Here is a 15738-nt window from a genome sequence, read left to right as displayed (position 1 = left end):
TCTGTAGTAATGGTCAGCTGTGCAAACTGCATCTGACTGGGAGACAAACTGTACCGTTACTTTACATTGTTCAGTTCAGTTTCCAGGCCCAGTCCTCCAATCCCTTGTAACATTAGTTTTAATAAATGTTTGCTTACACCTACTACACAGTTCTATTCGTTTTTTACACCTTATGTATCCTGTATGTAGGCTAAGTATTTCTTTCCCATCTTAGGTAAGGGAGTTAATTTTTGTGAACTATTAAATAGAAATGAGTTTTTTCTTTTTACAGACCCTATCATATAACACAAAACTCTAGGAAATACTCTTGATGACAATGTGAAGAATTTAATCTAAGTTAGTGGTTCCCACGACTCAGGTACCCCAGTAAAGGCTTGGGTTAAAATTGAAAATGCTCAGCCCATCCTCAAAAAAGATTATATGTACAATAAAAAAATTGCTTAGGAATATGCACACTGCATTTGTTCCAAAGGTCGCTCAACTTTTTAGGCAATGAATTTTGTTATTTTAAAGTGTTTTGTAAGTACTATTATTTATTGGTACCGGTACTTAAACAATAAGAAGGTACTATATAGCTCAATTGAACTAATTCAATAAAAGAACTATTGTATCTCAAAAAGAATGGTTCCTTAAAAAGAACGCCTTTGCCCATCACTACCAGATTCTTTACAAGTCACAAAAAGGCTTAAGGAAGTCGTCTTTCCAGGCTCCAAATAATGTGTGGTACATCGCTAAATACCCTCTGCCAAGCACTTCACAGTGATTTTCGGAATATGGAAATCGGTATAAATGAACTTTGGTTGTATCTGCTCTTAGTAGGGGCATCGTATTTTTTTTATTGCAGTGTGTGGGAATAACTGTTACACGTTTTTCTGGCTTACCATTAAATTGGAACTTCAATAATTCCTCGAAAATTGAACATCGATATGGCCGAACAAAGAATTTAGATCGGGTAATTTAAGAGCAACATATCTGTGTTCATATGATCACTGCAATAGTTTTCGTTTTGACGCATGTTGTGGCGGTCATACTCCTATTGCTTGTGCAGAAGGTATTGTTTGTGTGTTGTGTGTCGTGTTGAGTATTTGACGGAACAGTTGACAGATGGCGGGGGCGATATTAGAAAATCTAAGTGGGAGAAAGCTGACCATACTGATATGTTTTTTAATGTTGTGTCAGATTATTTGTTTTCTGATTGGCGGACTTGTTGCACCGACGCCGTCTACCGCAGACCACATTTTGGCCACAAAATGTTGGGATCCTGATCCCAAAAATAACACCGAGAAGTGGTTCTACGCTCGAGGTCGCGGTAAATGTCAAACAATTGATATACACGATCACACTGAGCCAAATATGCAAGCAAATAATATTGTCTTCGTTTTTCAAATTCCACTACCAAGAGACAGTTTAATGCACGATTACTCGCGGTGGCAACAAAATCTTATTGGAATCCTACAGATTGATATAGTGTACCAAAAAGGAGTCGATGAAATGGAGCCGCGCGTTCCGTTGACGCTAAATGCAAGGCTGGCTTATCGAAATAAAGGTGATGCCGATGACGACTGGAAAAGTTATGCCGCTTCAGTTGAAGAAAGGATCCTTGAGTGTTCATCTGATAGAAAACCTGGTTACAACTATAACTGTTCATTAGTTCCGTTGTTTGAGTTAGGTTCTCTTCATCATGATTTCTATTTATTAAATATTCGCCTGCCAGTGGATGCCAATAAAACCATTAACAAAGGTCTGGGACATGTAGAAGACTTGTGGCTAGTTACCATTAATCAGAATGGAGGTTTTACAAAAGTTTGGGTATCTCTTAAAAGCGTATTCTTCCCAATAATTATTGGTATAATGGTATGGTTCTGGAAAAGAGTGCATCAGTTGTCTCGCTCCCCAGCACTTTTGGAGTACATGCTGTTTTCTTTAGGAATTGCACTAACTGTGTTGAATGCACCACTTGAATATTTAACACTCTCATTTGACATGCCTTTCATGTTACTCCTTTGTGATATACGGCAAGGCATATTTTACGCAACACTGCTGTCCTTCTGGTTGATATTTGCTGGAGAGCATCTGATGATTCAAGATACTGCGGAAAAAAATACGCTGCGCACCTACTGGAAACATCTGAGTGCTGTAGCTACTGGTTGCATTTCTCTTTTGGTGTTTGATATATGTGAACGTGGAGTGCAACTAAGAAATCCGTTCTACTCCATTTGGGATACAGAACTGGGAACAAATTTGGCCCTATCTTTCATTATATTGGCGGGTATATCAGCAGGAGTATATTTTCTATTTCTAACTTACAGAATTTGGGCAGTGTTTTGCAACATAAGTGCTAAAAGATCAGCACTGCCTTCATTGTCTTGTGCACGCCGTTTACATTACCAGGGAGTAATATATCGATTCAAGTTCCTCATGTTAGCTACATTGCTTTGTGCATTAATGACTGTTGTGGGCTTCATTCTGGGACAAGTATCTGAGGGGCGGTGGAAGTGGAATGATCAAATAGAGATTGAATTCACATCAGCTTTTTTCACGGGTGTGTATAGCATGTGGAATATTTACATATTTGCACTTATTGTTTTATATGCTCCCTCTCACAAACAATGGCCATCAGAAGCAGATATACGCAGCAATTGTAATGAGGAGATTGAATTCAGCCGATTAGCTACTGATCCCAGTGAAATCTCATCTTTAACGTCATTTGCAAGGAAATCTGCACTTGATTAATGGCAGTCTGTTGGTTGGTTGCAAGGTCTGTTGCCCTTGTCTTCAGTACCAGAATCTGATATTTAACAGTTTGAGTTATGGTAATATGTGTACTTACAGATGGTGTAAATGTAGGCATTTGTTCAAAATGCAGATGAAAGATGTGGCATGCAATAGTGTATTAGCATTGAGCATGATTTTGTGTAATAATTCCAGTCATAATTATAATCATATAGTATTACCTGTAGCTTAAAAAGTGATTAAAATTTACATTTTCAAGTTTATGATATGCCAATGGGGGACATTCTCTGTATGAACTAATCTGAGTTGTGACATTACTGACACTATGCTATGTTTATAGTATAGAAAAATTTGTCAAATTATTAAGCACTTCATTGTAATCTCAAATACAGATCTGCTGTATTTTAGTGGCTGTCATCATGTGTTTTAAGTAACTGGCTTTTGTTACATTACTGACACTTCATTATTTTTATATTTTAAAAACATTGCTACCAAATAAACAAGGGTTTAACTGCATTCTCAGAAATCTACATTTAACGTACTGTAGAGTGAGCTTAGTAAGTATATCAATGAAGTGTGTTTATTGTTTTTATGTATGTCTTTCAACAAATGCATATTTAACTAGAGAATCTCTTATGGTCTGGCAGATAATTATTTCATTTCATAAATATTCATGGGCATCTGCAGAAATTTGTCAGGGGGAGGGGGGGGGGGGGGCAAGACTCTAAAATTACCATTTTATTTTAATGATTCTGTCAGTTTAAAAATGGGTTGTGCCACAAGAAATAAATTTTGTAGGTGACAAAAAAAAATTTTTTTGGGTTCGCTCAGTACTTGCTGTAGGTAGATCACTTCTACTCTGTAATCCAGATTCCAGGGGAAGGGGGTAAGTGCACTATCTTCCTTTATGCCCCCTCCACCTGTTTGCAGCCAGCTGTGTTCATTTCTGCATTCAAAATTTGAATTTGCCTGTTAGAAGGCATGTGTATGGGCATTAACTGAGCACAATATTATTGCACTAGGCCTCTCCCATGGCACCCTCTTTCTGCAGGTGCAGTAAAATTGTGGTTGACTGATACATGCTGTTTTGCTTATAAGAATCATTTAATTATCTTATTAAATTAGTGACCTGATAAGTTTTCATTCAATAAGAGACCTTTCTTCCTTAATAGTAATGTATTTTCTGATGATCTACATTTCAAGTGGTTTACTTTTGTGTAGTCAATCATACACAATGTGGTTTTATAGTCAGTGAACTGATTTGCATTAACCTAATTTCTCCAATTTCATTTGGTAATATTTGGTTTATTCATTGATGCAAAACAAACTTAATGCATCTAATACCAGTACATGATTTATATTATGTTGTGAATATTGTTTCTGTATTTTCATTTAGTCACTTTTAGTAACAACATCATAACTTCAACGCAGTTATGTTAAAGGTTTTACAATCAGTGTAATAGTTTCTACACATTAACATAATAAAATTTGTATGTTATGTTGATGTGTTTAGTACTTTGGTACTGCATAGTGGCTTGAAAATTAAAATGTTCCTGCAGATAAAGTAGTTAGGAAAGATGACCAGTCCTATAGGTGCCACCTTACTTATGTCAGATTTTACATATGTTTATATTTTCCTTGGACTAACAGCCGTTCATTTCTGGAAAGCCTGCAGGGGGGGGGGGGGGGGGAGGGGGAAGGACAAGATTGGAGCAGTCCTATTATTGTGTGTTGTGTGGGGTAATGTTGGCAGCACTTGTTGTGAAGTGTGATTAAAACATAACTGGGTGTGTCGACAATTGGCTGTAAGTAGCCAAAGTGTTTTGTTGTAGTAATGAGTTGTGCTGAATCCTGACACAAATATAACCACTGACTGTGCTATGCGTTTGAATAAGCAGCTGTCCTAATCCCATATTTCACAAGGTATTCACCATAACAATTCTTTGGCTCATGATACAAAGTCTAAGCTACAGTGTGAATTAACTAGACATAAATATGCTCTGATCGCTGGCTGTCTTCTGAATTATTGCTTGAACTGTTCAGGAGCTGTAGCCAAGGTACCTCTCTCAAAATCACAGTCCTTGCTCCCATCAACTCACAGAAAAATGTATCAACTTCCACCTCAGCCTATATCTTGGACTATGCTGCACACAAGTGTGCCACCAAACTCCATTTTAAGAAAATGATTAAAAATATTGTAGATTTGGCAGCAAATATTTCCATTCACCTATCACATTTTTGTTCCTTCACAATAAGTCTGTAAAAAATACCCCAGCAGACAGTGCTTTTATCTATTAATTTCTCAGGTAATGCCAGTTAGTAGAATTGATAGCCCTATCATCATAGAAATTTGAGAACTGCATAACAAAATATCGCCCAATCATGAGAGAAGTGTGTAGAATATTGAATGGTTTCTGGTTTGACACTGTAGTGGCTGGCACCATCCATATTAATTTTAGCTGGGATTCTATTAAAACAGATGCACATTTGAGAAGTTACACGGTGATATCCAATGTAAGAGGACTGGGTATTAACAAAATTAGCATAAGATGATTGTCAGAAGCTCTCTATCATATGTGACCAATTCTAGTCTGATATGTCACCAGTTCCGTATAAGAATGTTTTATTTGTAGGGATTTTGTATTTTTGTATGTAACATGTATTTGTTTACTTTAACCAGTACAGAGTCTGTCAAGATAACAATCTTTAAAATAAAATATAACTAATCTTGGTGGAGTTGACAATACATTCCTGCTCACTCTGTCAATATCAGTAAAATTAATCTTGTTATTGTCCATATGTATGTGGATTAACCACGTTATGGACATTTATCCTGCTTGACAAAGTTTGAGTAATGTGTTGTCATTTCTCAACAGCAGTTTCATAACATATGAAAAGTAACAATATGCTGGAACTCATTTATCTTTCATAATCTTATGGTGACATCACTCACCATGTGATTACACCATACTGAGTTCTTTAAAAAAATGGGCAATGATTTCCATGTTACTGTATTTCGTTTGTCATTATGTAAGTTCAGAGAGAGTAGACTTACAATCTGAAACAGGTACAGAACACAGTTGGTCTATCTAATTTACCAAATGACAACTGCACAGTGTTGGAAGGTGGTGATATGGTGTTATAGAAATTTTTCAAGCAGTAGTATGTGCAGTCAGGTTTGAATCTGCAATATGGTTCATGTGCTGTTACTTTAAAAATTGAAAACAGTTTTGTTTGCAACATGTGGCCTAAGCAATCAACAGAAATGACTGAGGTGGCCTTGAACTGATCACTGTATAAGTTGGCCTTGTATGCATAGTTTAGAGAGACTTCATTTTGTACTTTTCTATTAGTAACATGAAAGAGCTTCCATTACTTGTAAGATTCACACTGTTTCTCTTCAAGAAAAGTATTTCCAATTTATAAACATTTGCTTGTAGTTTGTTTTTGAAAGTTTTTTTCCAGTGCAGGGCTTGATTTACATTATTTAGTCACATATTTATAATCTGATATTGCTAAAGACTGTCAATTTGTAAGGAGAGTAACTAAATGTGGTATTAAGAGAGGGGTAATTGCTGTGAAACAGAAGATATCTCTATTAATTTATTTTTATGTTGCATAAAGTATTATTATGTTGTAATAATTAATTTTCTAATTTATATTTGTGAGAATTTTTGTATTTCACATTCTCTTTATTGAAGATGGCATGTAGGGAAAGCTTTTCTTTATGTTTATATAAGTGCCATTTTAAAATGTTACTGCAGTATTCTTTTGTATCTGAAAGTGTTATTCAAGACTGAATTCTCCATTTATTGCACCAATAACATATTAGGATGGACTGTGCAAAAACCTATTCCCCAAAGTCTGCCCCCATATGTTTGGGTTTGTGTTCTGATGAATGTTCAGTTTCATGGGAAAAAATGCAAAAAATATTGTGATGGTAAAAGTTAATAAGGGCAATGCTGTTTTTCTTACCCAGAGCAGTGTTTGCTATGGGATGTGAAGGAAAAACAGTTGGGTAGACAGTGTGTAATGTGACAGCTACACCAGAACTTACACACACTTGCTTTGGTGGCAGAAATGTAAACTTAGTTCTTATGTTACAATAGGACCATTACATTGTGTACACTGTATTTGCCAAGAAATGACCAGGGGAAGCTACATACTGTGCACAATACTGAAGCTTTTATTTTGCACTCACACACAACCGTCTGTTCTCTTGCCTCTCATTTATTCCTGAAAACTATCTTCCCATGGAACTGACACATGCCAAGTTACATGGCATAGAGGAAAACTGCTCTGGGTGGAACTGCCCCTATTCTTATCCTTTACCAATTATAATTACTTGCAGTCAAATGAACTAAAATCTCATGAAACTGCATTTTTATTAAATGAACTGAGATATTGGGTTTATCCATGACTGTTTTTCTATATTTCAAATGATTTGCTGACCATGTGATGAAGGAATTAAAAATTTCCTAGGTATTTGTCTGATGGAATGGTCCTGAACTGAAGGGAGGGGTATTTTGAAATGTAACAAATAACTGTATTGTCCTATAAATATTTGTAAATGGAGAAATAAATTGTAATAGTTTATTCATCCACATAAATAGAAGGTAATTATTTTAATTCATACTTTGTAATAATATTATTGAATGGACTTCTGTATTGAGATTTGATGCGGCATGTGATTCTCTAGTAAAGTCAGAACACTTAAAGCAGTGCATTTACTGACACACAAATAGTATCTTTTTTATTTGTGATTGAATATTTGTAATTTTTCAAAGAAAAAAAAACTTTGTCAAATTTTGTACAAGAATTTAAATATGCAGTATTAATGTGTAATTTACTGAATGTTTCTGAACATTTAACAGTCTTATCTGCCATGTATGATGATTTGTGAAATAAATTTTGATTACTATCACTCAATTAGTTTGATGGATTGGTGTGAGTAGAGTAGTAAAAATTGAAATTTGATTTGATTGGTAAAACCTCTATTACTCCTCATTAACAGATGTAACAAAAATTTAAGCTATTCAGTATTTATCAACAAAGTTACAGAATTGATCCAGGTTTGAGTTCCTTCGTGTACTAATGTTTTGAATGAAATAATAGATAAATACACCTTTATTTGAAAGGATCACTTCTGGTCATATTTCTTGTAATTTTTTCTGCTGTTTCTAGACTATTAGTTAATATATATTGCCAATTCTAAAGTGAAAAAGTAGTGACTGCCACTCATCAAATAATATGGAAACATTCTTTTGTTGAGCTTAACTGGGTGTTTGTTTTCGGAGCAGAGCTGTAGTAACAGTTTTATGTGGTTATCTGCCTAAGGTCACTTTGGTTATTTTTAAGTATCTCATGATTGTTACTGTTTGTGCTTCATTGCCAAAAGTGTAAATGAACAATAATGGGGTCTCTTCCTTTACTTATTCACAATGTTAAAATTTACATTCAGGGACAACTGCCAGTCCGTGCACCAATCATAAATTCCCTGCAGGTCTTTCCACCTTCCTATAGATGAGAGTATTATTTGGGAACAGTCCTACATGACAGTTTCAGTGGTAAGTTTGAAAAAATCTGCATGAAATCATCAATGTAAATGTCTGTTAGTAAAAAATGCCCTCAGGAGGAAGACATGTCCCAAGGGAAAGGACAACCAACTTTAGGCCATAGATATTAAATCTATATTTGCAGCCACAGTATCGGAGTCAGTTTTGTGGATTTTTATAAAGTGCTTCTTGAAGCACAGCAAACAGTATATGCTACTTGCTGAATCTGCACTAGACGTTTCACCGCACGTCCACATTACACTGTTACCCAAACTGCTATCAATTACCGAAGTAGTGTTTGAAATGGTAAAAATAGTAGCTACATCATCAGCATCCTAAGCCGCCTCCAAATTCTGAAACTGGTGCATGCTCTTCTGTAACCTCTTCCCAGCAGTTCAGTATGAGATAAGGGGCTAATATTTGAGATACTGTGGGAAGCAATATTATCTGCAATGTTCATTCTTCACCAGAAGCAGCATTTTGCAGTATGTAATCGGTAAAATTGGATGTAACTAGGCACTGAATTCAGGATATTGTGTTTGCTTGCATATACAGCATGTACTAGCTGTAAGTAGGCTGACACACTATTCCTGTAATGATTTTATGCTTTATAATATAGAAATAATACTGTGAATTGCACGTTTCATTGTTTATATTGGAAGAGTAAATCCACAGGCAACAAATGCTAGCTGAAGACAAAACCAGCTTGACTTAGATGGGTACTCATTTGTTCACGGACGTCTCAAGCCTACTTACTGACTTGAGAAACATACAAATGGTATTCATATGTATCAAATAACCCATTGTGAATATATTAAAAATAAATTGCCTATAGTAAACAAAGTAATAAACAGCATGTAAGGCCAGTAACATATACAGGGTGTACATATAGTCCGGAAACACTTTCAATTATTTATTGCACCAGAACTAAACATTGTACAGATGTCATACATATTGCATTTTGAAGAGAAACTCTGAAAAGTTTTTTTTCAAGATGCGAATTATGAGTGATCCGGCAGACAGCAATACAGTAATCAAATTCTTGCCTTACCCATCCCAGCATGGCATCATCAACTGTGGCAGTCGCTTCCCGTATTCTCTCCTGGAGCTCTGCTACATCACATGGTAGAGGTGGTACATACGAGATCTTTAATGTCTCCCCACAGAAAAAAGTCACACAGAGTGAGATCTGGTGATCTGGGAGGCCATTTCATGAAACAGCTGTCCCCTTCTGTAACATGGCCGACCCATTGATGCTACAACTCCGTATTCAGGTACCCACGAACTTCACGATGAGAATGGGGTGGAGCCCCATCTTGCTGAAAGATGACCAGAAAGTCTGATTGCATTTGAGGCATCAGCCATTGTTGCAACATGTCCAAGAAGGAATATCCAGTGACAGTGCTCTCGCACAAGAACTCGCCATATTTGCGACTAGTGCTATTGGCAAATTGCCAAACTATGCTGTGGCAGTATACATGGAAAAAAAACTTTCAGGGTTTCTCTTCAAAATGACATATTTATGATATCTGTACAATGTTTGGTTCTTGTGCAATAAGTAATTGAAAGTGTTCCTAGACTTTATGTACACCCTGACTGTGAAAGGGTTAAATCTGTGATGAAACTTTCTTTCCTTTTTTAGTAACTTTCTAACATGGCTACTGAACCAGGGTGAGTGTAGCCACACCTCACAGCCTTGCTCAACACTTATTGGTTTAAGGTGTACTGTACAATGTTTTTGAATTTCATCCATTTTTGGCTCACATCTTCATCTAAAACCTGAATATTTGACTGACTACTCAGATACTGTGCATGCAGTTGTTCTCTAGCACTCTTGGTAAGCAAAAATAAACATTCTGTATAACACCTATAGTCACTGATGTTATGACAGGTCCAGTTCCCTATGGTTCCCGATTGTATAATTTCAGGTCTGTTGGCTGTTATGAGATCTTAAGACACTGCCCTCACGAGGTTGTTCTCAAACTACCTGCTCAAAATTATTTTTATAGAAGACATTAATAACAGTCTCACATGAATCCCAGTCTCTGTTACCAGTCCTGAACTCATGAGACTCCCATTCTATAACTGGCAGTTTGAAATCTTTTCCAATTACAATAGCATGATCGCGAAACTTACTTGAGGTATGCTTCAATTTTTCTCTGAAGCACTCTGCTACAATGACTCCAAAGGCAGATGGTCCATAAAAGCATCTTATTAATATGTTCGACCCACCTTTGATGCTTACCTTTACCCAGATTATGTCTCATTCACATTCTGTTATAGCTTCCCTAGATGTTAGTGAGCTCTTTCCAGCAGTAAACATACCACCACAGTTTGCGTTTAGCCTGTCCTTGCTGTATATATTGTAATCTGAATTTCATATTTTGTGACTATTCACTTGTGTTTCATCCAGCTTTCCATTTCAAATACAATGCAGACATCATTACATTTAATAAATGGGACTAGTTATGGGACCTGGTTTAGGCCTTCCATCCAGGTCCAAACCAGATGTCTACAGTCAATTCTGGGTATGGTGCTATGTATAGCGAGCCTCGTTCTTACCCCCTCATCTGAGGCTGGCTAATTTCACCAATTTAGTCAACCGTGTAAAGGAACTGAGTATTGGCTCAGAACCCTAGCACAAGTGTCATTCATGTCAACACGAGATGCTATTTGCAACTGGTTGCATCCAGTATGTTCAGTAGCCTCCACACCATCTCATGTGAGGCGTTCCAACAAGCCTACCAATTGCTCATTAGCCTTCTTTCTGGGCCTGCCTCCAATTGTCTCACAGAGGTACAGTACCCACTTAATGCTGGAGTTCACAATGACCAACAAATCCACTCACCGTGCTTGTCGGAACATGAAAAATCTGTCACTGGCTCGTGTGCTACCAACAATGCATGGCAGTTCCATCCTATATTTGCCTTCTGCATGAAGGTATGTGAACCCACCACTGTCCATCTCCACCTTCACAAACTGATCAGATGTTGTATATCAGAAGACACAGTGACATTGAGATTTCCAAGGGATTCTGATGGCACCATGTGTCACAGCTTTCACCACTGGTGCCTCAGCATCACTGCAGCTTAGGGGAGCAGCCTGAAGCCTTATGAAATGTTGTGAACACATCTTCCCACTGTTTCCTGACAGTGGCAAATTCACCTATGTCCACACACGAGAAGGATAGTCCCTTCATCTTCTAACTAACAACAAGATAAAAATAAAACGATCAGTGATGTCTTTTAGATAGTACTTAAGGCAATATAACCAACTAATGGTTACAAAAAAAAGGAAAAGTTAGAGCTGCTATATGAGCACCAACTCAAAAGCATAACTACATGGCACATGAGGCAGACAATAATGTGACACTACAGTAGCACTTATCGATCCCGTAATTCTTGCTTGCTTGTAGTCTGTTTTTTGTGTATGTTTGGCAGGTCTGTCTCATTTCAGATACTTCTGCCTAGGTCTCAATAATTCAAGTACATACATTTTGAACTGACTGTATTCCTCATTAGAAAGCAGTGAAAAGTACCAAAATACAGGCACAGCTAGAAGGTAGGTCTACTATTGGAATAAAGTACCATGCAAGAGTAAAATTATGGCTTATGCAGAGACAAGTATGTTATATTCCTCCTGTTCAGAGATTAAATGAAGTTACATTGAGATCAAATCATTACTAGTATCATCAAAGGTTAGTTGTCCCTCACTTCAGACCTCTCTCCCATTTGTATACGATATTCTCGCTCAGTCAGGTACTGTAATGTGTTTTAACAGATTCTATCATGACTTGCTGATATGTGGCAGACAATGCTGAATCTAGATCCCCACATGCAGAAGTGACAGTTGTATACTCCATTATCAGTGGATCAGAAATCCCAGCACAGTACTTGCTCAGTAATGGATGAAAGTTGGATCCTGGTTTGGAGGATCTATGGTCTGCACAATGTTTCCCATTGTTTGTTACAGCATTAAGGACACCCCACCTGGATTGAGTTCAAGAACTGTTGCCACAATATCTTTTGCTCTTTTTAATAATGTGACTGTTTTTCCCCTCCACTTCACAAAAGACTGCATGTTTCTGAGCATATGGTTTGCACTACATGGAGCTCCACATTTCTTCCTGAATTTATGGAACCTCTCTTCAACCCACCAGGGAACACATTGCCTTTTAAGCTGCCCTGAAGATTCTGGCATGGATGTATCAGCTGTGTAGTGTATTTAGCTGGTGTTGAGGTAAGAGAGAGAGGAGAGGGGGGAGGGGTAGGGGGGGGGGTTATGCTTAGAGAATAATAAGGTTGATGGGGGACATCAACATCAATACTCATGGCCATGCTAAAGTGTGTGCAGAAGCATACAGCTATACAGCTTCCAAGGAAGGTTTCCATGTGATCCATCCCCAGAGGCAGGTGGAAGTGAAGCTGCATAGCATCTTGTGTGATTTAAAATCCCCACAGAGGAGAAATTGGTGGGCAAGTTGTTGTGAGAAGGTATGTGAGAGACTATAGTTAAATTATCAAGGGGCAGACAATGGGAATACATCACCCTGTCTACCACATACACTACAACATTGAGTACTTTTAAGTCCCTCTTGATGGGTATAGGCCAGAAGTCATTTGTATATTATACAAAGATGACCACAGCATTTTTGGTCATCTCCAACATGAGACTGTTCTTTCTGCGCAAACAAAGTTTGTCACAAGATCTGAAATGCATCTCTTGTATAGATACAACATGGGATTACCTTGTGATGGTAGTTTCAGTTCCTATGCATTTATCCTGAATATATTTCACTGTTAGATAGAGCCATTTTACTAGAAAGGGTTTGTGTTCTTGTTCTCCTTTTCTCGCCATTGAGAATTAAATGCAGAGGGTGAAAAAGCATAATCATGACAGTGTTCCACCACACTTGGAAAGTGAAACTTATAATGACAAATAAGTACAATCCAGAGAGAACTAACAGCATCCACATATCTAAAATCACACATAACCAATTTTATACACTGAAGCATGAAAGAAACTGTTATACGCATGCATACTGAAATACAGAGATATGCAAACAGGCAGCACACAGTGCTGCAGTCAGCAACACCTACATAAGACGACAAGCGTCTGTTGCAGTTGTTAGATCGGTTACTGCTGCTAAAATGGCAGGTTACCAGATATCAGACGGCTGAAGAGAATCATTCAACATGACAGAAATGCAATCCTTCCGCAAATTGCTGCAGATTTCAGTGCTGGGCCATCACCAAGTGTCAGCGTGGGAACCATTCAACGAAACTCATCGATATGGGCTTTTAGAGCCGAAGGCCCACTTGTGTACCCTTCATAACTGCAAGACACAAAGCTTTAAACATCAGCTGTGCTCATCAACACAGACATTGGACTGTTGATGACTGGAAACATGTTGCCTGGTCAGATGAGTCTCATTTCAAATTGTATCAAGTGGATGGATGTGTATTGGTATGGAGACAACCTCATGAATCCATAGACCCTGCATGTCAGCTGGTGGAGGTTCTGTAATGGTATGGGGCGTGTGCAGTTGGAGTAGTGTGAGGCCCCTGATATGTCTAGATACGACTCTTGACAGGTGACACATATGTAAGCATCCTGTCCGATCACCTGCATCCATTCATGTCCATTGTGCATTCTGACGGAGTTGGACAATTCCAGCATGACAATGCGATGCCGCCCATTTCCAGAATTGCTACAGAGTGGCTCCAGGAACACTCTTCCGAGTTTAAATACTTCCGCTGGCCGCCAAACTCTCCAGACATGAAAATTATGAAGCATATCTGGAATGCCTTGCAACATGCTGTTCAGAAGAGATCTGCACCCACTTGTGCTCTTACAGATTTATGGACAGCCCTGCTGGATTGCTGATGTTAATTTCCTTCAGCACTACTTCAGACATTAGCTGAGTCCGTACCATGATGTGTTGCGGCATTTCTGCATGCTTGCGGGGGCCCAACATGGTATTAGTCAGGTGTATCAGTTTCTTTGGCTCTTCAGTGTATTTTAGTATATTACTCATACTTAGAGAAACTCAGGTTTTATGGAATTGAAGGCTATACACACAGCTGGTTTGAATCATACTTAATGAACAGAAAGCAAAAAGTTATGCTGAATAATGTTGGGAGGGTGGTAAATTCTAGTGAATGGGGAGCTATCATAATGGGAGTCCCACAGGGTTCAATTTTAGGTACTCTGCTGTTCCTTATTCATGTGAATGACCTCCCACTTAACATTCCGCAAGCGGAACTAGTACCTTTTGCAAATGACAGGAGTGTTATAATAAATCCCATTCCAGAAAAAGCAGCTGAAGATGTTGTTAAGGATGTCATCCAAAGAATTTTTAAGTTGTTCTCAGAAAATGACCTCTCCCTTAATTGTGAAAAAACTCACTATATCCTGTTCTGTACACTGAATAGAGTCATACCGACAATTGATGTAGCATATGAACAGGGCAGATTTCTCCAAATTTTTGGGTGTTCACATCGATGACACCTTGAACTGGAAGAAGTGTATTACTGAGCTTCTCAAACAACCAAGTTCAGCTGGAATAGTTTTCTGGGGTAACTCACCACTTAGACGTAAAGTACTGATTGCACAAGAGAGAGCAGTGAGAATAATTAGTGGTGTTCACCCAAGGATGTCGTGTAGGCACCTTTTCAAGGAGTTTGGTATTTTAACTGCACCATCAGAGTACATATATTCGCTAATGAAATTCGTTACAAATAATCCCTCTCAATTCAGTGAAGAACAGTGATGTTTATACGTACAACATTAGAGGGAAAAATGACCTTTCTTATCTGTTATGGAAGCTGTTAGTTGCAAAAAGGAGTACATTATTCAGCAACAAAAATCTTTGATCATTTGCCCAACAACATAAAGTGTCTGGCAGGTAGCAGATCAAGTTTTAAATCTAGGTTAAAATCATTTCTTTTGGACAACTCCTCCTACTCTATGGACAAGTTTCTGTTTCAGAAATGGCTTAAAAAAAGATTAATTGTACCTCTAAATGTAGTTGCATGTGTAGAACTAAAAATTTCAGTAATATTAATATTAGCACTATTCATGTGTGTATATATCTTGTAACCTGACTTGTTCCACATCATATCGATAAAATAATTGTGAAAATTATCTACGGAACATGACATAACTAGAACTACTGTCTGTTTTCGGTTGTTTTTAACAGAGGGAAGAATTAACTCTTCCATAAGTTTAGGTGGGAATCACTCTTTATGTGCCTGGCAACTGCTTAATGTTTCAGCTGTCTGTTGAGGGCAAATGTATCCTCATACAAAGGTTTATAATGCATTTTTATTTTTGCATGCAGTAGTAGTTTAATGTGTGTATAATGCAAATTTGTGCACACTGCAGGTCATTCTTTAGACGGTTACTTGTATAGTAGAAACAATACCTGCTTCCAAAATACAGATCCTTT

General features: G+C 37.6%; 1 protein-coding gene across 1 annotated transcript; it reads left to right on the top strand.

Moving 5' to 3' along the window:
* The first annotated feature begins 1041 nt into the window (after nt 1-1041).
* Nucleotides 1042-4418, top strand: LOC126183559 (protein wntless). The gene has a single exon (XM_049925637.1). It carries the CDS (start codon nt 1105-1107, stop codon nt 2731-2733), a length of 1629 nt encoding a protein of 542 aa, XP_049781594.1. The 5' UTR covers nt 1042-1104; the 3' UTR covers nt 2734-4418.
* Nucleotides 4419-15738: the final 11320 nt, after the last annotated feature.

This window comes from Schistocerca cancellata, chromosome 4 (assembly GCF_023864275.1).
Source record: "Schistocerca cancellata isolate TAMUIC-IGC-003103 chromosome 4, iqSchCanc2.1, whole genome shotgun sequence".
Taxonomy (NCBI): Eukaryota; Metazoa; Arthropoda; class Insecta; order Orthoptera; family Acrididae; genus Schistocerca; species Schistocerca cancellata.
This window is presented reverse-complemented; position numbering and strand designations above follow the sequence as displayed.